Source organism: Salmo salar, unplaced genomic scaffold (assembly GCF_965601325.2).
Source record: "Salmo salar unplaced genomic scaffold, fSalSal1 ptg000136l, whole genome shotgun sequence".
NCBI classification, from domain to species: Eukaryota; Metazoa; Chordata; class Actinopteri; order Salmoniformes; family Salmonidae; genus Salmo; species Salmo salar.
In genome coordinates this window covers 1,602,842-1,626,670 of record NW_027675321.1, presented here as the reverse complement: position 1 = coordinate 1,626,670, position 23,829 = coordinate 1,602,842, and the positions used below count along the sequence as shown (strand labels likewise).

The 23,829-nt window shown below is 40.2% G+C and overlaps 1 protein-coding gene across 1 annotated transcript; it reads right to left on the bottom strand.

Annotated features, from left to right (window-relative positions):
- Positions 1 to 3,115: 3,115 nt before the first annotated feature.
- Positions 3,116 to 18,697, bottom strand: LOC145866924 (uncharacterized). Its single transcript, XM_082970994.1, has 2 exons — positions 18,132 to 18,697; positions 3,116 to 4,353 (listed from the first exon to the last, which is right to left on the bottom strand). The coding sequence occupies exons 1-2, from the start codon at positions 18,487 to 18,489 to the stop codon at positions 4,058 to 4,060; spliced, it is 654 nt and encodes a 217-aa protein (XP_082827120.1). The 5' UTR covers positions 18,490 to 18,697; the 3' UTR covers positions 3,116 to 4,057.
- Between the last annotated feature and the right edge of the window lie 5,132 nt (positions 18,698 to 23,829).

Genomic DNA, 23,829 nt, shown 5'->3' with positions numbered 1-23,829 from the left:
TAAATAGAACCTGGACCAGCTCAGGTGAAACACCTTCCCACTAACGAGATGGACAAGCCAGCACAGGTGTAACACATACTGACTAACGAGGTGACACCAATCAGTGCGTCCTACGTGCTAACGAGCTAGACGAGCTAAACGTGCTAACGAGCTAGACGGGCTAACGAGCTAGACGTGCTAACGAGCTAGACGGGCTAACGAAGCTAGACGGGCTAACGAGCTAACGAGCTAGACGTGCTAAATTCCAAACCTCAAAACATAAATGGAAAAACCAAAGACGGTAACACCTTAAGAGAATGCTTACCAACAACAGAAAAAAACTTCCAATTCACATTATAATCAACTACAATGCTTCACCTTCACCAATATAAACATGGTGTCCACTGGCTGTCAACAATTCAAGACAATATATATACACTTCTAGAACTCTCGTCATCCTAAATCCCACTAGCTTCTAGAACTCTCGTCTCCTTGGAACGAGCCCAAACAAAACTCATCTCCAATACGGAAAAACATGCAGTTATAATAAATTGTGATCCATGGCTACGCACTGGCTAAACGCAAAACACAAAACTTTTTAACTGCCCACCCTTGAGACAATCAGCAACCAAGTTGTCCTCACCACTGACATGTCTGATTTCAAGAGGAAACTACTGCAATATCCATATTAACTTTCCACCTCACTGCAGAGCTTCTCTCTCTTTTCAGTGTTCACTAGATAGGCATGTTGTTGGATCGGGGCCCAGTCCCCAATGTCATGGTCTAGTACATTTGGGTTGGCACATCTGAGAATGAACCCTGATATTATAAAAGCAGGGTAACAATGTCAATATAATAGTCAGTTGGTTACATAAATAATTATTACTAAATGTTACATGAAATGTAAATATGAAATATTTGGTTGCATAGTCTACTTTCAACAGCTTTTCAATGACATGTTGCTAGGTGGGATATCCCCAATGTCAAAACACAGTTTTAATGGGTCCAAATCAATAACCAATATGCAGAAAGAGTTTGTGATATTGAAAACCTAAACATAAAATGTGCAATATACACAAACATCAGCCATAATAATCATATTACTTGGATTTTTTTTAAACAAGCACCTTTATAAAACTGCACAAGTAGCAATAAATCACTGATATCGATTAGGGGGGAAATCAGGTTGTACGGGATGTTGAAACTAACACAACTAAAAAACACATGGAAATGGGAGATATATTTCACCTCACTGGTTAGAGGACAACCTGCAGAAGACAGTCAGCTACATTTTGGAGTGATGCATTTAAATTTAGGGGTCGCTAAACAAAGGAACACAACACTTATTTGTCATAACTCATAGATATCATGTTGAAATCAATTGTGCGAGAGGAGGGAGATGAGGTTGCACGTCCTGTTAAAACTAACAGCTCAAAAAGCACACAGAATCTGGGAATAATGTGTACATCACTGGTTAAAGGACAACTTGTAGAAAACAGCTAGCTACATTTTGAAGTGGTGCATTTTGATTCCAGTGGGTCACCAACATGGTAAATGTAACACAGCTCTTTTTGTGTTAGTCACTTTTAGTTAAATCACATAAATAGTAACTCTTCCATTTCAGAGCCTGGATTTTCCCCCTGAGGCTAATATCCATATCATGTTGAAATCATTAGAACAGGGGACAAACGTTTAGGGTTCTACATTGTGACATCATTAAAATACTCCTACTACAATGTTAAAACATTCTACATTGAGACATTAATTCATTGATATCATGAAACAACTCCTTCATGTATTTTCTGATGTTTGATCAGAAGTCTTTTATCAGATTATCTCTGGTCACAGCTATAAGATTTCTCTCCTGTGTGTATTCTCTTGTGTACTGTCAGACGGCTAGATTGACTAAAACTCTTCCCACATTGACCACAGATACAAGGTTTCTCTCCTGTGTGCGTTCTCTGGTGCATTGTCAGATAGCTAGATTGACTAAAACTCTTCCCACATTGACCACAGATATAAGGTTTCTCTCCTGTGTGCGTTCTCTGGTGTGAAGTCAGAGAGCCAGATGTGGTAAAACTCTTCCCACATTGATTACAGCTATACGATTTCTCTCCTGTGTGCGTTCTCTGGTGTGAAGTCAGATCGCAAGATGTAGTAAAACTCTTCCCACATTGATCACAGCTACAAGGTTTCTCTCCTGTGTGTCTTCTCTGGTGCACTGTCAGATGTCCAGATTGACCAAAACTCTTCCCACATTGATCACAGCTATAAGGGTTCTCTCCTGTGTGTATTCTCTGGTGTTGAGTCAGAGTGCTAGATGCAGCAAACCTCTTCCCACATTGACCACAGCTATAAGGTTTCTCTCCTGTGTGTGTTCTCTGGTGTAGAGTCAGAGTGCTAGATGTAGTAAAACTCTTCCCACATTGATCACAGCTATAAGATTTCTCTCCTGTGTGTATTCTCTGGTGCACTGTCAGCTGTCCAGATTTACCAAAACTCTTCCCACATTGACCACAGCTATAAGGTTTCTCTCCTGTGTGGGTTCTCTGGTGTGATACCAGATGGCGAGATTGACCAAAACTCTTCCCACATTGACCACAGCTATAAGATTTCTCTCCTGTGTGTATTCTCTTGTGTACTGTCAGACTGCTAGATGAGCTATAACCCTTCCCACATTGAGTACAGGTAAAAGGTTTCTCTCCTGTATGGATTCTCTGATGAATTTTAACCTGTTAGGGCTAGGGGGCAGCATTGACACGGCTGGATAAAAAAACATACCCGATTTAATCTGGTTACCACTCCTACTCAGTAACTAGAATATGCATATACTTATTACATATGGATAGAAAACACCCTAAATTTTCTAAAACTGTTTGAATGGTGTCTGTGAGTATAACAGAACTCAAATGGCAGGTCAAAACCTGAGAGATTCCTTTACAGGAAGTGGCCTGTCTGACCATTTCTGGAACTTCTTTGCCATCTCTATCATTTACTAAGGATCTCTGCTCTAACGTGACACTTCCCACGTCGTCCATAGGCTCTCATAGCCCGGGAAAAAAGAGAATGTCGTCATTCCAGCCCCAGGCTGAAACACATTATCGCCTTTCTCAAGTGGCCCATCAAGAGACACTAGCTTATGCGCGTGACCCCGACCGCCCCCGCCTTTGGGATTTTTTCCTCTGTTTGCCGAAAAGGAGATTCCCTGTCGGAATTTTATCGCTTTTCTACGAGAAAAATGACGTAAAAATTGATTTTAAACAGCGGTTGACATGCTTCGACGTACGGCAATGGAATACTTTGAATTTTATTGTCAGGAATTGCGCCAAGCGCGCGACACTTCTTTACTATTTCGGATAGTGTCTGGAACGCACGAACAAAACGCCGCTATTCGGATATAACGATGGATTATTTTGGACCAAACCAACATTTGTTATTGAAGTAGACGTCCTGGGTGTGCATTCTGACGAAGACAACAAAAGGCAATGACATTTTTATAATAGTAAATATGATTATGGTGAGTGCTAAACTTGCCGGGTGTCTAAATAGCGAGCCCGTGATGCCTGGGCTATCTACTGAGAATATTGCAAAATGTGCTTTCACCAAAAAGCTATTTTAAAATCGGACATATCGAGTGCATAGAGGAGGTCTGTATCTATAATTCTTAAAATAATTGTTATGCTTTTTGTGAACGTTTATCGTGAGTAATTTAGTAAAATGTTAGCGAATTCCCCGTAAGTTTGCGGGGGGTATGCTAGTTCTGAACGTCACATGCTAATGTAAAAAGCTGGTTTTTGATATAAATATGAACTTGATTGAACAAAACATGCATGTATTGTATAACATAATGTCCTAGGGTTGTCATCTGATGAAGATCATCAAAGGTGAGTGCTGCATTTAGCTGTCTTCTGGGTTTTGGTGACATTATATGCTGGCTTGAAAAATAGGTGTCTGATTATTTCTGGCTTGGTACTCTGCTGACATAATCTAATGTTTTGCTTTCGTTGTAAAGCCTTTTTGAAATCGGACAGTGTGGTTAGATTAACGAGAGTCTTATCTTTAAAATGGTGTAAAATAGTCATATGTTTGAGAAATTGAAGTAATATGATTTTGAAGATTTTGAAAATCGCGCCACAGGATGGCAGTGGCTGTTACGTAGGTGGGACGAATTCGTCCCGCCGGTCCCATAGAGGTTAATGCCTGCTGAGGAGGTGAATCTCTTCCCACACTCAGAGTAGCAGTTAGATTTCTTCCCTGTGGATCTCTGCAGGTGTTTCTTGAGGTGTTGTGATCTGGAGAGACTCTTCTCTGCCTCTTCAGCATCATGAGGTTGTTGAGGCTCCCCAGAGGATCCACAATAGTGAAGTTTCTCTCCTGTGTGAACAACAAAGTCAGACAGATGATTAAAGGCCCACAACAGCAGAAATCCACTGTAAAAGGTGATGCCAACAGCGGAGCCATGATGTTGGACAACAATTGACGTCTGTAATGAATGTTAAAATTATTTGATATTTGCCTTAAAATGAGCAAGAAAAGTTATATTTTGTCTTGTTTTCACATTAGTAGTAACATCGATGATTGTAGGCTAGAAATAAGTTATTAAAGTTGTTGAAACTCTAAGCAGTGTGCCAGACGACTTTTGGTCTCCAATATAGGCCCCTTTCTGTGTTTAATAAAATTGCAACACGAGGGCAATGCGCACACAATTTGATTGCAGAAACACCTCCCTGCTAATGAGGAAACCACTAGTTATGGATGTACTATATCTGGTAATGAAGAAAGCACTAGTTATGGATGTAGTATATCTGGTAATGAGGAAACCACTAGTTATGGATGTAGTATATCTGGTAATGAGGAAACCACTAGTTATGGATGTAGTATATCTGGTAATGAGGAAACCACTAGTTATGGATGTAGTATATCTGGTAATGAGGAAACCACTAGTTATGGATGTAGTATATCTGGTAATGAGGAAACCACTAGTTATGGATGTAGTATATCTGGTAATGAGGAAACAACTAGTTATGGATGTAGTATATCTGGTAATGAGGAAACCACTAGTTATGGGTGTAGTATATCTGCTAATGAGGAAACCACTAGTTATGGGTGTAGTATATCTGGTAATGAGGAAACCACTAGTTATGGATGTAGTATATCTGGTAATGAGGAAACCACTAGTTATGGATGTAGTATATCTGGTAATGAGCAAACCACTAGTTATGGATGTAGTATATCTGGTAATGAGGAAACCACTAGTTATGGATGTAGTATATCTGGTAATGAGGAAACCACTAGTTATGGATGTAGTATATCTGGTAATGAGGAAACCACTAGTTATGGATGTAGTATATCTGGTAATGAGGAAACCACTAGTTATGGATGTAGTATATCTGCCTGGAGCAAAAATGGTGAGCAAAGATTTTAGTTTTTCACAATGTATTCTGAATGTGAATGGGGGAAAACTCAGGGGAGTAACCTCCATTTCCAGGTTGCTTATGAGTACATTTCACACTACCTTGGATTATAATTGTAAAGCTCATCTGAATCTCCTGCTTAATATGTTTGTGTTATTGTCGCAAATCAACCGCTTTACACTTAAAAAAACACTACAACCAGAAAAAATGCTCTTTGGCTTTTCCATCAGCCTGACAATGAGGGTGTGTACACTGTTTGGTTGCAAAATTGGCCCATAACTTCACCTAACAACATAGACCTACTGTAGGACCCATAACTTCACCTAACAACAAATATAGGAAAATAGCTCTGCGTGTTGTACAATAGCCTATCCATCAAGAAACAGTTCTCTACACATTATGACCAAAGTAGGAATGTTGGATCCAACGTGGAGCACGGCATAACAGTCTTTACCAGAGTAATGAATAAAGAAGCACTTTGGTTGTTGTTGCATGTCGTGATGTTTGTCATGTGACTGTCATTCAGAAAATGATTTCCTGGATCAGCTGATGATAGTTGAACATGTGACTGGAACTAAACAACTACAGTATTAAGAATTATGTGTAAATATTGAAGAACCACATTAATGACAGTATCCATTTGGGTGTTGTCAATAAAGTTACTATATATATATATTTTACCTTTATTTAACCAGGTAGGCCAGTTAAGAACAAGTTCTCATTTACAACTGTGACCTGGCCAAGATAAAGCAAAGCAGTGCGACACAAACAACAGTTACACGTTGAATAAACAAACGAACAGTCAATAACACGACAGAAAAGTCTATATACAGTGTGTGCAAATGGAGTAAGGCAATAAATAGGCCATAGTAGCGAAGTAATTATAATTTATTAATTTAGCAAATTAACACTGGAGAGATAGATGTGCAGATGATGATATGCAAGTAGAAATACTGGTGTGCAAAAGAGCAGAAAAAGTAAATAAAAACATGGGGATGAGGTAGGCAGTTGGATGGGCTATTTACAGATGGGCTGTGTACAGCTGCAGCGATCGGTAAGCTGCTCAGATAGCTGATGCTTAAAGTTAGTGAGGGAGATGTATGTCTCCAACTTCAGCGATTGTTGCAATTCGTTCCAGTCATTGGCAGCAGACAACTGGAGGGAAAGGCGGCCAAAGGAGGTGTTGGCTTTGGGGATGACCAGTGAGCTATACCTCCTGGAGTGCGTGCTATGGGTGGGTGTTGCTATGGTGACCAGTGAGCTGAGTTAAGGTGGAATAGCAAAGACTTATAGATGACCTGGAGCCAGTGGGTTTGGCGACGAAAATGTATCGAGGGCCAGTCGACAAGAGCATACAGGTTGCAGTGGTGGGCGGTATATGGGGCTTTAGTAACAAAACGGATGATAGACTGCATCCAGTTTGCTGAGTAGAGTGTTGGAGGCTATTCTGTAAATGACTTCGCCAAAGTTAACCTGTTGGGTCTAGGGGGCAGCATTTGCACGTCTGGATAAAAAAAATGTACCCGATTTAATCTGGTTACTAATCCTACCCAGTAACTAGAATATGCATATACTTATTATATATGGATAGAAAACACTCTAAAGTTTCCAAAACTGTTTGAATGGTGTCTGTGAGTATAACAGAACTCATTTGGCAGGCAAAACCCTGAGACATTTTCTGACAGGAAGTGGATACCTGATGTGTTGTATTGACTTTAAACCTCTCCCATTGAAAAACACAGGGGTTTAGGAATATTTTGGCACTTCCTATTGCTTCCACTAGATGTCACCAGCCTTTACAAAGTGTTTTGAGTCTTCTGGAGGGAGATCTGACCGAACAAGAGCCATGGAACGGTGATGTCCCATTAGACACCTGGCGCGCTACTTCATGTTGGGTACCCTCGTTCCAATACGTTATAAAAGGCTATGCATTCGTCCACCTTGAATATTATTCATGTTCTGGTTAAAAAAGGCCCTAATGATTTATGCTATACAACGTTTGACATGTTTGAACGAACGGAAATATATTTTTTCCCCTCGTTCATGACGAGAAGTCCGGCTGGCTTACATCATGTGCTAACGAGACGGAGATTTTTGGACATAAATGATGAGCTTTTTTGAACAAAACTACATTCGTTATGGACCTGTGATACCTGGAAGTGACATCTGATGAAGAGAATCAAAGGTAATGGATTATTTACATAGTATTTTCGATTTTAGATCTCCCCAACATGACGTCTAGTCTGTATCGCAACGCGTATTTTTCTGGGCACAGTGCTCAGATTATTGCAAAGTGTGATTTCCCAGTAAGGTTATTTTTAAATCTGGCAAGTTGATTGCGTTCAAAAGATGTAAATCTATAATTCTTTAAATGACAATATAATATTTTACCAATGTTTTCTAATTTTAATTATTTAATTTCTGACGCTGACTTGACTGCCGGTTATTGGAGGGAAACGATTTCCTCAACATCAATGCCATAGTAAAACGCTGTTTTTGTATATAAATATGAACTTGATAGAACTAAAAATGCATGCATTGTCTAACATAATGTCCTAGGAGTGTCATCTGATGGAGATTGTAAAAGGTTAGTGTATCATTTTAGCTGGTTTTATGGTTTTGGTGACCCTGTCTTTGACTTGACAAAACATTACACACAACTCTTGTAAATGTACTGTCCTAACATACTCTAAATTTATGCTTTCGCCGTAAAACCTTTTTGAAATCGTAAAACGTGGTTAGATTAAGGAGATGTTTATCTTTCAAATGGTGTAACATAGTTGTATTTTTGAAAAATTTGAATTTTGACATTTATTTGGATTCAAATTTGCCGCTCTTGAAATGCACCTGCTGTTGATGGAGTGCACCACAGGTGGCACGCTAGCGTCCCACCTAGCCCCAAGAGGTTAAGGATCGGTAGGAAAGTCAGTTTTACGAGGGTATGTTTGGCAGAGTGAATGAAAGAGGCTTTGTTGCGAAATAGGAAGCTGGTTCTAGATTTAATTTTGGATTGGAGATGCTTAATATTAGTCTGGAAGGAGAGTTTATAGTCTAACCAGACACCTAGGTATTGTAGCTGTCCACATATTCTAAGTCAGAACCATCCAGAGTAGTGATGCTAGTCGGGCGGGTGTAGGCAGCGATCGGTTGTTGATTGATCGGTTGTTCTTATCAGCTGATGAGTCTGCCAATAAGAATACGGTGATTGACAGAGTCGAAAGCCTTGGCCAGGTCGATGAAGACGGCTGCACAGTACTGTCTTTTATCGATGGCGGTTATGATATTGTTTAGTACCTTGAGCGTTTCTGATGTCCACCCGTGACCAGCTCGGAAACCGGATTGCACAGCGGAGAAGATACGGTGGGATTTGAAATGGTCAGTGATGTTTGTTAACTTGGCTTTTGAAGACTTTAGAAAGGCAGGGCAGGATGGATATAGGTCTGTAACAGTTTGGGTCTAGAGTGACACCCCCTTTGAAAAGGGGGATGACCGCGGCAGCTTTCCAATCTTTAGGAATCTCAGACGATACGAAAGAGAGGTTGAACAGACTAGTAATAGGGGTTGCCACAATGGCGGCAAATAATTTTAGAGAGGGTCCAGATTGTCTAGCCCAGCTGATTTGTACAGTTCCAGGTTTTGCAGCTCTTTCAGAACATCAGCTATCTGGATGAAGGAGAAGCTGGGGAGGCTTGGGCAAGTAGCTGCGGAGCTGTTGGCCGGGGTTGGGGAAGCCAGGAGGAAAGCATGGCCGGCCATAGAGAAATGCTTCTTGAAATTCGCGATTATCGTGGAGTTATCGGTGGTGACAGTGTTTCCTAGCCTCAGTGCAGTGGGCAGCTGGGATGAGGTGCTCTTATTCTCCATGGACTTTACAGTGTCCCAGAACTTTTTGGAGTTAGAGCTACAGGATGCAAATTTCTGTTTGAAAAAGCTAGCCTTTGCTTTCCTAACTTACTGTGTGTATTGGTTCCTGACTTCTCTGAAAAGTTGCATATCGCGGGGACTATTCGATGCTAGTGCAGTACGCCACAGGATGTTTTTGTGCTGGTCGAGGGCAGTCAGGTCTGGGTTGAACCAAGGCCTACATCTGTTCTTAGTTCTACATTTTTTGAAAGGGGCATGCTTATTTAAGGTGGTGAGGAAATTACTTTTAAAGAACAACCAGGCATCCCCTACTGACGGGATGAGGTCAAAATCCTTCCAGGATACCCGGGCCAGGTCAATTAGAAAAGCCTGCTCGCAGAAGTGTTTTAGGGAGCGTTTGACAGTGATGAGGGGTGGTCGTTTGACCGCGGACCCATAACGGATGCAGGCAACGATCGCTGAGATCCTGATTGAAAACAGCAGAGGTGTATTTGGAGGGCAAATTGGTCAGGATAATATCTATGAGGGTGCCCATGTTTAGGGATTTAGGGTTGTACCTGATGGGTTCCTTGATAATTTGTGTGAGATTGAGGGCATCGAGATTGACGGCCGGGGTGTTAAGCATATCCCAGGTTAGGTCACCTAACGGAACAAACTCTGAAGATAGATAGGGGACAATCAATTCACATATGGTGTCCAGGGCACAGCTGGGAGCTGAGGGGGGTCTATAACAGGCGGCATCAGTGAGAGACTTATTTCTGGAGAGATTCATTTTGAAAATTAGAAGCTCGAACTGTTTGGGCATGGACCTGGGAAGTATGACAGAACTTTGCAGGCCATCTCTGCAGTAGATTGAAACTCCTCTCTTTTTGACAGTTCTATCTTGACTGAAAATGTTGTGGTTGGGGATGGAAATTTCAGAATTTTTGGTTGCCTTCCTAAGCCAGGATTCAGACACGGCCAGGACATCACACAGGGCCTGGGTTAACCTCTACATCACCCGAGGAACAGAGGAGTAGGATGAGGGTACGGCTAAAGGTTATCAGAATTGGTCGAATAGTGTGTTGGGAACAGAGAATAAAAGGAGCAGATTTCTGGGCGTGGTAGGATAGATTCAAGGCATAATGTACAGACAGGGGTATGGTAGGGTGCGGGTACAGTGGAGGTAAACCTAGGTGTTGAGTGACGATGAGAGAGGTTTCTCCTCTGGAGGCACCAGTTATGCTAGGTGAGATCACCGCATGTGTGGGAGTTGGGACAAAAGAGTTCTCTGAGCCATGTTGAGTAGGACTAGGGGCTCTGCAGTAAAATAAAACAAGGATAACTACCCTAAACAACAGTATACATGGCATATTGACATTAGAGAGACATAAAGCGAGGCATAAAGCAATCACAAGTGTTGATTGGGAGAGCTAGCTAAGACAACAACGGGTAAGACAACAACAGTTAATCAGCTAAGACAACAACAACAGGTAAAGTGGCGATGAATGGGCAGAGAGGGTCGATTAACTACACACAGGGCCTGAGTTCTAGGCTTGGGCCAACAGATAAACAAAATGGAGTACCGTGATTAATGAACAGTCCAGCAGGCATCAGCTATGTAGCCAAGTGATCATAGGGTTCAGTGAACAGCAATATATGAAACAGGAGGGAAACTAGGTACAACATACAATCAAATCCACGCCTCGCTGGAAGCCCCGCCTTCCACAGGTGATGAGAGTGAGGCTTGGATTTATTCCTTAAATGTAATACCGCTCTTCACCGACCCAGGAAGGTGTTGTACCTCGTTTCCCTCCTTCAGGGAACAGTAATTATAGTCATAAAGTTACACTCCCTTTCAGTTGGTCAACATCGGTACAACATACTATGGGGAAATACAATCATTCCCCAACTGACCCAAACGGATACTAAATGAAACGGCCCCTGGCAGACCACCCAGACCTGACCCCGCAAGATTCTTGTCAATTTATTAATTGTCTTTTGTTTGAAACACTCCTGTCAATGTTGAGTAAGGACGCACACCTGAATACGCATATAGAAGTAGGACTAGTCTACCTGGTTACACATATAGAAGTAGGACTAGTCTACCTGGTTACCCATATAGAAGTAGGACTAGTCTACCTGGTTACACATATAGAAGTAGGACTAGTCTACCTGGTTACACATATAGAAGTAGGACTAGTCTACCTGGTTACACATATAGAAGTAGGACTAGTCTACCTGGTTACACATATAGAAGTAGGACTAGTCTACCTGGTTACACATATAGAAGTAGGACTAGTCTACCTGAATACACATATAGAAGTAGGACTAGTCTACCTGGTTACACATATAGAAGTAGGACTAGTCTACCTGGTTACCCATATAGAAGTAGGACTAGTCTACCTGGTTACACATATAGAAGTAGGACTAGTCTACCTGGTTACCCATATAGAAGTAGGACTAGTCTACCTGGTTACACATATAGAAGTAGGACTAGTCTACCTGGTTACACATATAGAAGTAGGACTAGTCTACCTGGTTACACATATAGAAGTAGGACTAGTCTACCTGGTTACCCATATAGAAGTAGGACTAGTCTACCTGGTTACACATATAGAAGTAGGACTAGTCTACCTGGTTACACATATAGAAGTAGGACTAGTCTACCTGAATACACATATAGAAGTAGGATTAGTCTACCTGGTTACACATATAGAAGTAGGACTAGTCTACCTGGTTACACATATAGAAGTAGGACTAGTCTACCTGGTTACACATATAGAAGTAGGACTAGTCTACCTGGTTACACATATAGAAGTAGGACTAGTCTACCTGGTTACACATATAGAAGTAGGACTAGTCTACCTGGTTACACATATAGAAGTAGGACTAGTCTACCTGGTTACCCATATAGAAGTAGGACTAGTCTACCTGGTTACACATATAGAAGTAGGACTAGTCTACCTGGTTACCCATATAGAAGTAGGACTAGTCTACCTGGTTACACATATAGAAGTAGGACTAGTCTACCTGGTTACCCATATAGAAGTAGGACTAGTCTACCTGGTTACACATATAGAAGTAGGACTAGTCTACCTGGTTACACATATAGAAGTAGGACTAGTCTACCTGGTTACACATATAGAAGTAGGACTAGTCTACCTGGTTACCCATATAGAAGTAGGACTAGTCTACCTGGTTACACATATAGAAGTAGGACTAGTCTACCTGGTTACCCATATAGAAGTAGGACTAGTCTACCTGGTTACACATATAGAAGTAGGACTAGTCTACCTGGTTACACATATAGAAGTAGGACTAGTCTACCTGGTTACACATATAGAAGTAGGACTAGTCTACCTGGTTACACATATAGAAGTAGGACTAGTCTACCTGGTTACACATATAGAAGTAGGACTAGTCTACCTGGTTACCCATATAGAGGTAGGACTAGTCTACCTGGTTACACATATAGAAGTAGGACTAGTCTACCTGGTTACCCATATAGAAGTAGGACTAGTCTACCTGGTTACCCATATAGAAGTAGGACTAGTCTACCTGGTTACACATATAGAAGTAGGACTAGTCTACCTGGTTACACATATAGAAGTAGGACTAGTCTACCTGGTTACACATATAGAAGTAGGACTAGTCTACCTGGTTACACATATAGAAGTAGGACTAGTCTACCTGGTTACCCATATAGAAGTAGGACTAGTCTACCTGGTTACCCATATAGAAGTAGGACTAGTCTACCTGGTTACCCATATAGAAGTAGGACTAGTCTACCTGGTTACCCATATAGAAGTAGGACTAGTCTACCTGGTTACACATATAGAAGTAGGACTAGTCTACCTGGTTACACATATAGAAGTAGGACTAGTCTACCTGGTTACACATATAGAAGTAGGACTAGTCTACCTGGTTACACATATAGAAGTAGGACTAGTCTACCTGGTTACACATATAGAAGTAGGACTAGTCTACCTGGTTACACATATAGAAGTAGGACTAGTCTACCTGGTTACACATATAGAAGTAGGACTAGTCTACCTGGTTACCCATATAGAAGTAGGACTAGTCTACCTGGTTACACATATAGAAGTAGGACTAGTCTACCTGGTTACACATATAGAAGTAGGACTAGTCTACCTGGTTACACATATAGAAGTAGGACTAGTCTACCTGGTTACCCATATAGAAGTAGGACTAGTCTACCTGGTTACCCATATAGAAGTAGGACTAGTCTACCTGGTTACACATATAGAAGTAGGACTAGTCTACCTGGTTACACATATAGAAGTAGGACTAGTCTACCTGGTTACACATATAGAAGTAGGACTAGTCTACCTGGTTACACATATAGAAGTAGGACTAGTCTACCTGGTTACACATATAGAAGTAGGACTAGTCTACCTGGTTACCCATATAGAAGTAGGACTAGTCTACCTGGTTACCCATATAGAAGTAGGACTAGTCTACCTGGTTACACATATAGAAGTAGGACTAGTCTACCTGGTTACACATATAGAAGTAGGACTAGTCTACCTGGTTACACATATAGAAGTAGGACTAGTCTACCTGGTTACACATATAGAAGTAGGACTAGTCTACCTGGTTACACATATAGAAGTAGGACTAGTCTACCTGGTTACACATATAGAAGTAGGACTAGTCTACCTGGTTACACATATAGAAGTAGGACTAGTCTACCTGGTTACACATATAGAAGTAGGACTAGTCTACCTGGTTACCCATATAGAAGTAGGACTAGTCTACCTGGTTACCCATATAGAAGTAGGACTAGTCTACCTAATTACACATATAGAAGTAGGACTAGTCTACCTGGTTACACATATAGAAGTAGGACTAGTCTACCTGGTTACCCATATAGAAGTAGGACTAGTCTACCTGGTTACCCATATAGAAGTAGGACTAGTCTACCTGGTTACACATATAGAAGTAGGACTAGTCTACCTGGTTACCCATATAGAAGTAGGACTAGTCTACCTGGTTACCCATATAGAAGTAGGACTAGTCTACCTGGTTACACATATAGAAGTAGGACTAGTCTACCTGGTTACACATATAGAAGTAGGACTAGTCTACCTGAATACACATATAGAAGTAGGACTAGTCTACCTGGTTACACATATAGAAGTAGGACTAGTCTACCTGGTTACACATATAGAAGTAGGACTAGTCTACCTGGTTACCCATATAGAAGTAGGACTAGTCTACCTGGTTACACATATAGAAGTAGGACTAGTCTACCTGGTTACACATATAGAAGTAGGACTAGTCTACCTGGTTACACATATAGAAGTAGGACTAGTCTACCTGGTTACACATATAGAAGTAGGACTAGTCTACCTGGTTACCCATATAGAAGTAGGACTAGTCTACCTGGTTACACATATAGAAGTAGGACTAGTCTACCTGGTTACACATATAGAAGTAGGACTAGTCTACCTGGTTACCCATATAGAAGTAGGACTAGTCTACCTGGTTACCCATATAGAAGTAGGACTAGTCTACCTGGTTACACATATAGAAGTAGGACTAGTCTACCTGGTTACCCATATAGAAGTAGGACTAGTCTACCTGGTTACCCATATAGAAGTAGGACTAGTCTACCTGGTTACACATATAGAAGTAGGACTAGTCTACCTGGTTACACATATAGAAGTAGGACTAGTCTACCTGGTTACACATATAGAAGTAGGACTAGTCTACCTGGTTACACATATAGAAGTAGGACTAGTCTACCTGGTTACACATATAGAAGTAGGACTAGTCTACCTGGTTACACATATAGAAGTAGGACTAGTCTACCTGGTTACACATATAGAAGTAGGACTAGTCTACCTGGTTACCCATATAGAAGTAGGACTAGTCTACCTGGTTACCCATATAGAAGTAGGACTAGTCTACCTGGTTACACATATAGAAGTAGGACTAGTCTACCTGGTTACCCATATAGAAGTAGGACTAGTCTACCTGGTTACACATATAGAAGTAGGACTAGTCTACCTGGTTACACATATAGAAGTAGGACTAGTCTACCTGGTTACACATATAGAAGTAGGACTAGTCTACCTGGTTACACATATAGAAGTAGGACTAGTCTACCTGGTTACACATATAGAAGTAGGACTAGTCTACCTGGTTACCCATATAGAAGTAGGACTAGTCTACCTGGTTACACATATAGAAGTAGGACTAGTCTACCTGGTTACCCATATAGAAGTAGGACTAGTCTACCTGGTTACCCATATAGAAGTAGGACTAGTCTACCTGGTTACACATATAGAAGTAGGACTAGTCTACCTGGCCTGTGTGCAAATGTAGGTCTATAAATGTGCCCATTTGTGGATGTCTGATAGTATTTCTGATTGTCTTAATGCACCACCACTAATGAGTTGTGGAGGTTCTCAAAACAAATGTTTCTTCACCTCAAACAGCAACTGCACCTCAGCCACGCTCAAGGTCCTAAACGATATCTTAACCGCCATCGATAAGAAACAATACTGTGCAGCCGTATTCATTGACCTGGCCAAGGCTTTCGACTCTGTCAATCACCACATCCTCATCGGCAGACTCAATAGCCTTGGTTTCTCTAATGATTGCCTCGCCTGGTTCAACAACTACTTCTCTGATAGAGTTCAGTGTGTCAAATCGGAGGGCCTGTTGTCCGGACCTCTGGTAGTTCTATGGGGGTGCCACAGGTTTCAATTCTTGGGCTGACTCTCTTCTCTGTATACATCAATGATGTTGCTCTTGCTGCTGGTGAGTCTCTGATCCACCTCTACACAGACGACACCATTCTGTATATTTCTGGCCCTTCTTTGGACACTGTGTTAACAACCCTCCAGACAAGCTTCAATGCCATACAACTCTCCTTCCGTGGCCACCAACTGCTCTTAAATACAAGTAAAACTAAATGCATGCTCTTCAACCGATCGCTGCCTGCACCTGCCCGCCTGTCCAGCATCACTACTCTGGACGGTTCTGACTTAGAATATGTGGACAACTACAAATACCTTGGTGTCTGGTTAGACTGTAAACTCTCCTTCCAGACTCACAATAAGCATCTCCAATCCAAAATTAAATCTAGAATTGGCTTCCTATTTCGCAACATAGCATCCTTCACTCATGCTGCCAAACATACCCTCGTAAAACTGACCATCCTACCGATCCTCGACTTCGGCGATGTCATTTACAAAATAGCCTCCAACACTCTACTCAGCAAACTGGATACAGTCTGTCACAGTGCCATCCGATTTGTCACCAAAGCCCCATATACTACCCACCACTGCGACCTGTAAGCTCTCGTTGGCTGGCCCTCGCTTCATACTCGTCGCCAAACCCACTGGCTCCAGGTCATCTACAAGACCCTGCTAGGTAAAGTTCCCCCTTATCTCAGCTCGCTGGTCACCATAGGAGCACCCACCTGTAGCACGCGCTCCAGCAGGTATATCTCCCTGGTCACCCCCAAAGCCAATTCCTCCTTTGGCCGCCTCTTCTTCCAGTTCTCTGCTGCCAATGACTGGAACGAACTACAAAAATCTCTAAAACTGGAAACACATATCTCCCTCACTAGCTTTAAGCACCAGCTGTCAGAGCAGCTCACAGATCACTGCACCTGTACATAGCCCATCTATAATTTAGCCCAACTACCTCTTCCCCTACTGTATTTATTTATTTATTTTGCTCCTTTGCACCCCATTATTTATATTTCTACTTTGCACTTTCTTCTACTTCAAATCTACCATTCCAGTGTTTTACTTGCTATATTGTATTTACTTTGCCACCACTGCCTTTTTGTCATTACCTCCCTTATCTCACCTCATTTGCTCACATTGTATATAGACTTATTTTTCTACTGTATTATTGACTGTATGTTTGTTTTACTCCATGTGTAACTCTGTGTTGTTGTATGTTGTCGAACTGCTTTGCTTTATCTTGGCCAGGTCGCAATTGTAAATGAGAACTTGTTCTCAACTTGCCTACCTGGTTAAAAAAGGTGATTTAAAAAAAAAAAAAAAAAAGATCAATGTCCCTGTTTTATAAGATAGTACTCACTGTATTTACTGGTGTTAATCAGATCAATGTCCCTGTTTTATTAGATAGTACTCACTGTATTTACTGGTGTTAATCAGATCAATGTCCCTGTTTTATTAGATAGTACTCACTGTATTTACTGGTGTTAATCAGATCAATGTCCCTGTTTTATAAGATAGTACTCACTGTATTTACTGGTGTTAACCAGATCAATGTCCCTGTTTTATTAGATAGTACTCACTGTATTTACTGGTGTTAATCAGATCAATGCCCCTGTTTTATTAGATAGTACTCACTGTATTTACTGGTGTTAATCAGATCAATGTCCCTGTTTTATTAGATAGTACTCACTGTATTTACTGGTGTTAACCAGATCAATGTCCCTGTTTTATTAGATAGTACTCACTGTATTTACTGGTGTTAACCAGATCAATGTCCCTGTTTTATTAGATAGTACTCACTGTATTTACTGGTGTTAATCAGATCAATGTCCCTGTTTTATTAGATAGTACTCACTGTATTTACTGGTGTTAATCAGATCAATGTCCCTGTTTTATTAGATAGTACTCAATGTATTTACTGGTGTTAATCAGATCAATGTCCCTGTTTTATAACATTTTAGACATTTACATTTTAGTCATTTAGCAGACGCTCTTATACAGAGCGACTTACATTTCATTTCATACATTTTTTATTTTTTTTCCCGTACTGGCCCCCCGTGGGAATCGAACCCACAACCCTGGCGTTGCAAACACCATGCGTTGCAAACACCATGCTCTACCAACTGAGCTACAGGGAAGGCCGTACTCACTGTAAGATAGTACTCACTGTATTTACTGGTGTTAATCAGTTCTCCAGTCTTCTCTTCTTCGTCCTCCTCTAATGTGACAGTAATCTCCCCCTCTTCATCCTTCATTCCAAAAACGTCTTCATTTTCTTTCACTTCCTCCTCTTCTTTCACAATAACATCCTCCTCCTCTTTCACTCTGAACGTGTCTTCCTCTTCTTTCTCTGTAACGTCTTTCTCTTCTTCTTTCACGGTAACAGCCTCACCCTCTACTTCTTGTTTTACTGTGACATCCTCCTCTTCCTTCTCCTCTTTCACGACAACGTTCAGCCCCAGAGCTTCTTTCTCCGTCCAACAGACCTCCTCTTTAGCAGGAGGAGAGTAGCTTAGTGAGCGCATGGTCGGAGATGTTAGCTAGCTAGGCTAGTGCTAACTTAACCAGCCAGCTAGTTGACTTACAACGTAAATATTAAATTAAATGGGGTAGCTAGTTGTTTACACATAAGTATGTTTAAATCACAGTTACAATTAAACCAGGAAAGTGTCTAAAGAACTTGAATGTTCCGACTTTGTCGGCTAGCGAGCTACCGAGGTGGCTGCAGTTGTTGAAGAGTTCCGTCCACTAGATTATACGTCACACTAGAAACATCGCCTGAAAGACTCATATCGCCATCTGCTGTCTGGAGGGAGGAAACGCAGTTGAGGAGGGACAACTATTTTTATTCTTCATTGAATTATAATATTATAAAGCAGTTTAGGGAAACGTTTTTTTCCTCTCCATTAAATATGAATATTATATCAACACGTACAAAGAGCAACAAGTGTTGTTTGATTAGTTCATTTTTTTATGAGAATTTAAAACAAACTACATCTACTCCACATCTGTATTTCTGATTCAGTCAAATAACTACATATCAAAATAAGCACCTAGTTATTGATACTATTGATAAAGACGAGAAAAAATGACTGTATAAAATAAATAAATAAACTTTACCCACTACCAGGATATTTTAGCCCAAAACCTGGTTACCTCTCTGCTAGGAGGCTGAAACTTGGCCATAAGTGGATCTTCCAGCAAGACACATCAACATCCACAAAGAAATGGTTAATTGGGCACAAAATCAACATTTTCAGTGGCCATCTCAGTCTTCGGACTTGAACTCCATTGAAAACCTGTGGTTTGAATTGATCAGGGCAGTCCATAAGACAGACTAAAAAAATCAAGGACCTGGAGAGATTCTGTATGGAGGAATGGCTTGTTCGACATTGCAAGCGACTGCCGATTGACTGATCTACAAATTCCCTGTTGCTGCTGTTGAAAGAAGCGTTCCGTCCACTACATTATACGTCACACTAGCATCGCCTTAAAGCCCCACATGATGTATTGTTACACCATGTAAGATCAGTATAGACCTAGTCTGTTCATTATATACATCTACATGATGTATAGTTACACCATGTAGGAGCAGTATAGACCTAGTCTGTTCATTATATACATCTACATGATGTATTGTTACACCATGTAGGAGCAGTATAGACCTAGTCTGTTCATTATATACATCGACATTATGTATTGTTACACCATGTAGGATCAGTATAGACCTAGTCTGTTCATTATATACATCTACATGATGTATTGTTACACCATGTAGGAGCAGTATAGACCTAGTCTGTTCATTATATACATCTACATGATGTATTGTTACACCATGTAAGATCAGTATAGACCTAGTCTGTTCATTATGTACATCTACATGATGTATTGTTACACCATGTAGGAGCAGTATAGAGCTAGTCTGTTCATTATATACATCTACATGATGTATTGTTACACCATGTAGCAGCAGTATGGAGGTACAGTGGGGGACAAAATTGTTGACACTCTTGATAAAGATGAGCAAAAACGACTCTATAAAAAAAATTCAAATACTGAGCTATATTGTGTCAAAAATACAGGGAAATGATTTTATACTAATACAATAGCTCAGAGAAAGATATTTAGTTTAACATGTAATTCTCAAAAGGTAGGGGTCTGAATTATTGCCACCCATGTTTTCAATACTCCAGCACCTTCCCCTTGGGAGAATAAGGACACTGAAATGTTTTATGAGATTAGAGAACACATTGGGTGGGATCTTCAAGCCCAATACCAAACCAATCAGGTGGTTGTTTGATGAAATGAAGCTTCAGACGCCATTGATGACGTGCTGCTGATAAAGTGATACAGGCATCGGTACACTGCTTTGAAGTTTACTGCTTAGCGATTTGGACGCAGGCCTCGTAGCTCCGGTATCAAAAGTAACATCCCTACTGACAACAAGGCAGCAGAGTCTACCGTGCTAATGCGTTCCCACTAGATATCACAACCACACAGTATATGAAAGCATGAGGTGTGGCTGACGTTTACAAGCTGGAGCTAGATACCGAGCTAGCATACAAACTCTGTAGCACATAGTGCATTGTGGGTAGTTTAGAAGATATCCGGAAATAAGTCAAGAAATATGTAACAACGCAAAAACATAACTGTTTGTACTTATAGGGAACCATATCGTGACTACAACTAGCTTACTACGTCTTTAACCACACTGTGTTGTTACACTAGCGAGTAAAAACGAATGCTTCCTACACTTTAACTTTTTGTCTGACAATAAAATAAACATTTTACTCAACTGCGTTACCCACTCCAGTCAGCAGATGGCGGTGTGGGAATTTAAGGTAATGCTGTTGGTGTGACGTATAATGTAGTGGACGGAACGCTTCTTTCAACAGTTATTCAGCCACCTCGGTAGCTTGCTAGACAAAATAGCCGAACCAATAAAGCTCTTTAGACGCTTTCGTGTATATTAGCCACTGTGTTTTAAACCCACTTCTGTCGTCTAGTTAGTTATCAGATTTAATTTCATATTTGCGGTGTTGTTGTTATTAGTCAGCTAGCGGGCTGGTTAAGTTAGCATTAGCCTAGCTAGCTAACATCTCCGACCATGAGTTCACTAAGCTACTCTCCTCCTGATAAAGATGATGTTGTTGTTGAACTGATGTGTGGTGTTAGAGGGGAAATATTCAATAGCTACATCAATATTTTGACTTTTAAATTATTTATTTATGGCCATTGATTCTTGAAGAATATAACACATGCCTCATGAGCTTAGTTCAACTGTTGTACCCCATCAGAACCCCAAATAAGCTTTTTATACTCCAATGTCTAGAAACAATTTAAATGATAAACAAACACTGTAAACACTCACACTCAAAACATGGTTAAAACTATGTTGATATCATGGATGGTCAGTCCTTGCATCCATAGGTCCGTCTATGAATTTGAGAGTAGTTACATTTCTCCAGCCCCATCATCATCTTATTACCAAATCAGTGGTGGAATTACAGCTTTGTTATTGTTTGAACTGCAGATGAATTGGTTGATTGTGTGGCTTGTTTAAAGGGACAACCTAGTTTTTAAACAGAAACAAAATGGCTGCCCAGAGGCTTGGTTTGGTAAGCAGCTGAGGGATGGGGGAAGGAGAATTGTAACCACTCTGAAATTCATAGAGAAAGCTATTGTAGCAACCGTAACCCAATACCTAGCGACCTCGTCAAGAAGTTCAGACATCTTGGCGTAACAGTTATAAGCTGTTGACTTGACAGTCGCTGGACCCAGGTTTGAGTTCAGTCCAGGACTACCCCCTGAATTGACTACACTATAAATACAAGCACTGGCCATTCATAAGGTCAAAATGATAGTTTTAACCAGATTTCAAGGCTATACAGTGCTTGTTAACAAACAGTGGTGTTTTTCAAGCTTATGTTTTGGTTTCTGATGGGGTAATACAGTTGAAACATTTGAGGCATTTATAAGTTATATTCTTCAAGAATCAATGGTTATATAGTAAATGGGTCTTTCTATAACTGCCAGTGTAGATTTTCCTGTGGGGGTCAAATTGTTAGAGCTGTTGATAAGTCATTAGCTGTGTTAGAATACTCATACTAACCGTACTATTTGTGATGTTAATTGAGTATATAGTGTGCTTATTGGTCATAGTATGATATAGTTAGTATTTTTTTGTTCATTTTTTTTGTTCATTTTTTTTTTTATTATTTTTTTTTATTTTTTAAGTTTGCACAAATCTTTATTTAACTAAGTTTGACATATTATTTTACTACACTGATTCCACAATTGAACGTGAGTATGTCATAAATCTCTTTATTTTATTAGGAAAATCTTTCATCCACAAATCAAAATTTATGAAGAAAAAGCCCCTTTTCTTAATTTTTTTATCTGATTTGGAACAGTACTTAGAATCTTTAAAACGTATACAAAACAATATGTCAAAAAAATGATATAGTTAGTATGCCAAAACCTCCCGGATGTCGTACTAAATTCGCCATAATATGACGTAAACACGCAGTACGTTAGGGTCCATAATGCAATTCTTCAGGAAATGGGCGTGGCTTCCCGTTGTTTTTTAGATTTGTAGAAAATGGCGGAAAATATGCAGCCGAAGTCCAACGAGAGCCGATACAAATTCATTGCTTTAACTAATTATGACAAATGTTAAGAAAATGTTGAGCAATGTAATAAAATAATTACTTTTCAAATAAGTTACTTTACACGTCATTTTGGCTGACTATTTGCAAGTATGTTATTACAGCAGTATGTACCGGTATGTTAACTAGCTACCTAACGTTAGTTGGCTACTTATACATCAAACTTGCCAGTATATGAACTATATTCTATCTAACTAACTACCCAACGTTTATTGACTTGATTATTCCCGTCATTCTTAGCTTAGCTAAATGGTATAGTCGTTGTGCTTTCTCAATGGACATTCGGGTGCTTTCATAAATTCACACTGTTGTCAGTGACTCTTTGTTAGTTCCCTCTTCAATTTAAGGGACGTTTCTGGTTTCTTGCTGGTGAACGTAACAACAAACAATGGAGTAAAACAACCTTATATTTTGGGTTGGATCCATCCAATAAATATTTTAATCAATGGATTTTCCTTAGAATCTTCATTAGTCTTTCAGATGTTATTCTTTTTTTTAATCCTCTTCTTTTCATTTTTCCTGTCAAGCCATTGTGTTGCATCCATGTCTGAAATGTGCTGTATAAATAAAGCTTGATTTGAACATGTTGTAAAACAAATGAACCCAATGACTGACCAATCAACACTAAGCAAACCAATGAACAAATGTGCAAAAGCAACACATAACTTACTATGAAAAACAATATACATTCAGTATATTTTCCACTATGTCAAAATAGTGCATGGTATGTAGATTTAGTATCACTTTTCAACCAACCCAGTAGATTTGCTGAAAATGATAAATGCCCCTGCAACACAGAATCACATTTAGTCATATTCTATAAAACACTCAAAGTAATGGATAGTCTATGGCCTCAGTTACACCTGGCACCTAAATGTGACTTCCGTCATCCGATCACTCCAAGCTGCATTAGGTTCAGATCTACCAGGACGGGCCTTTGATGTAGTCTGGACGCAGTCAGGCCACTGAATATGCGTAAGATATGACAAAGAATAACAAATTACTCATGTGTGCCTGAGGGGAAATTAACTTTCATACAGACAAAATGGGTGATAAATTACACCAATATCAGGGGACAATTTGCACTGCTGCTGAAAAACATCTCCACAGTAATGATGTTGCCAACACCATGCTTCACTGTAAGGATGGTGCCAATTTTCCTCCAGACATGACACTTTGATTTCAGGCCAAAGAGTT

What these genes read in the sequence shown, in the direction of transcription:
- LOC145866924 (XM_082970994.1), bottom strand. Translation starts at nt 18,489, where the DNA reads ATGCGCTCACTAAGCTACTCTCCTCCTGCTAAAGAGGAGGTCTGTTGG. An exon ending in GATTAACACCAGTAAATACA is followed by an intron (nt 4,354 to 18,131) that starts GTGAGTACTATC and finishes TTGTTCACACAG; the next exon opens with GAGAGAAACTTCACTATTGT.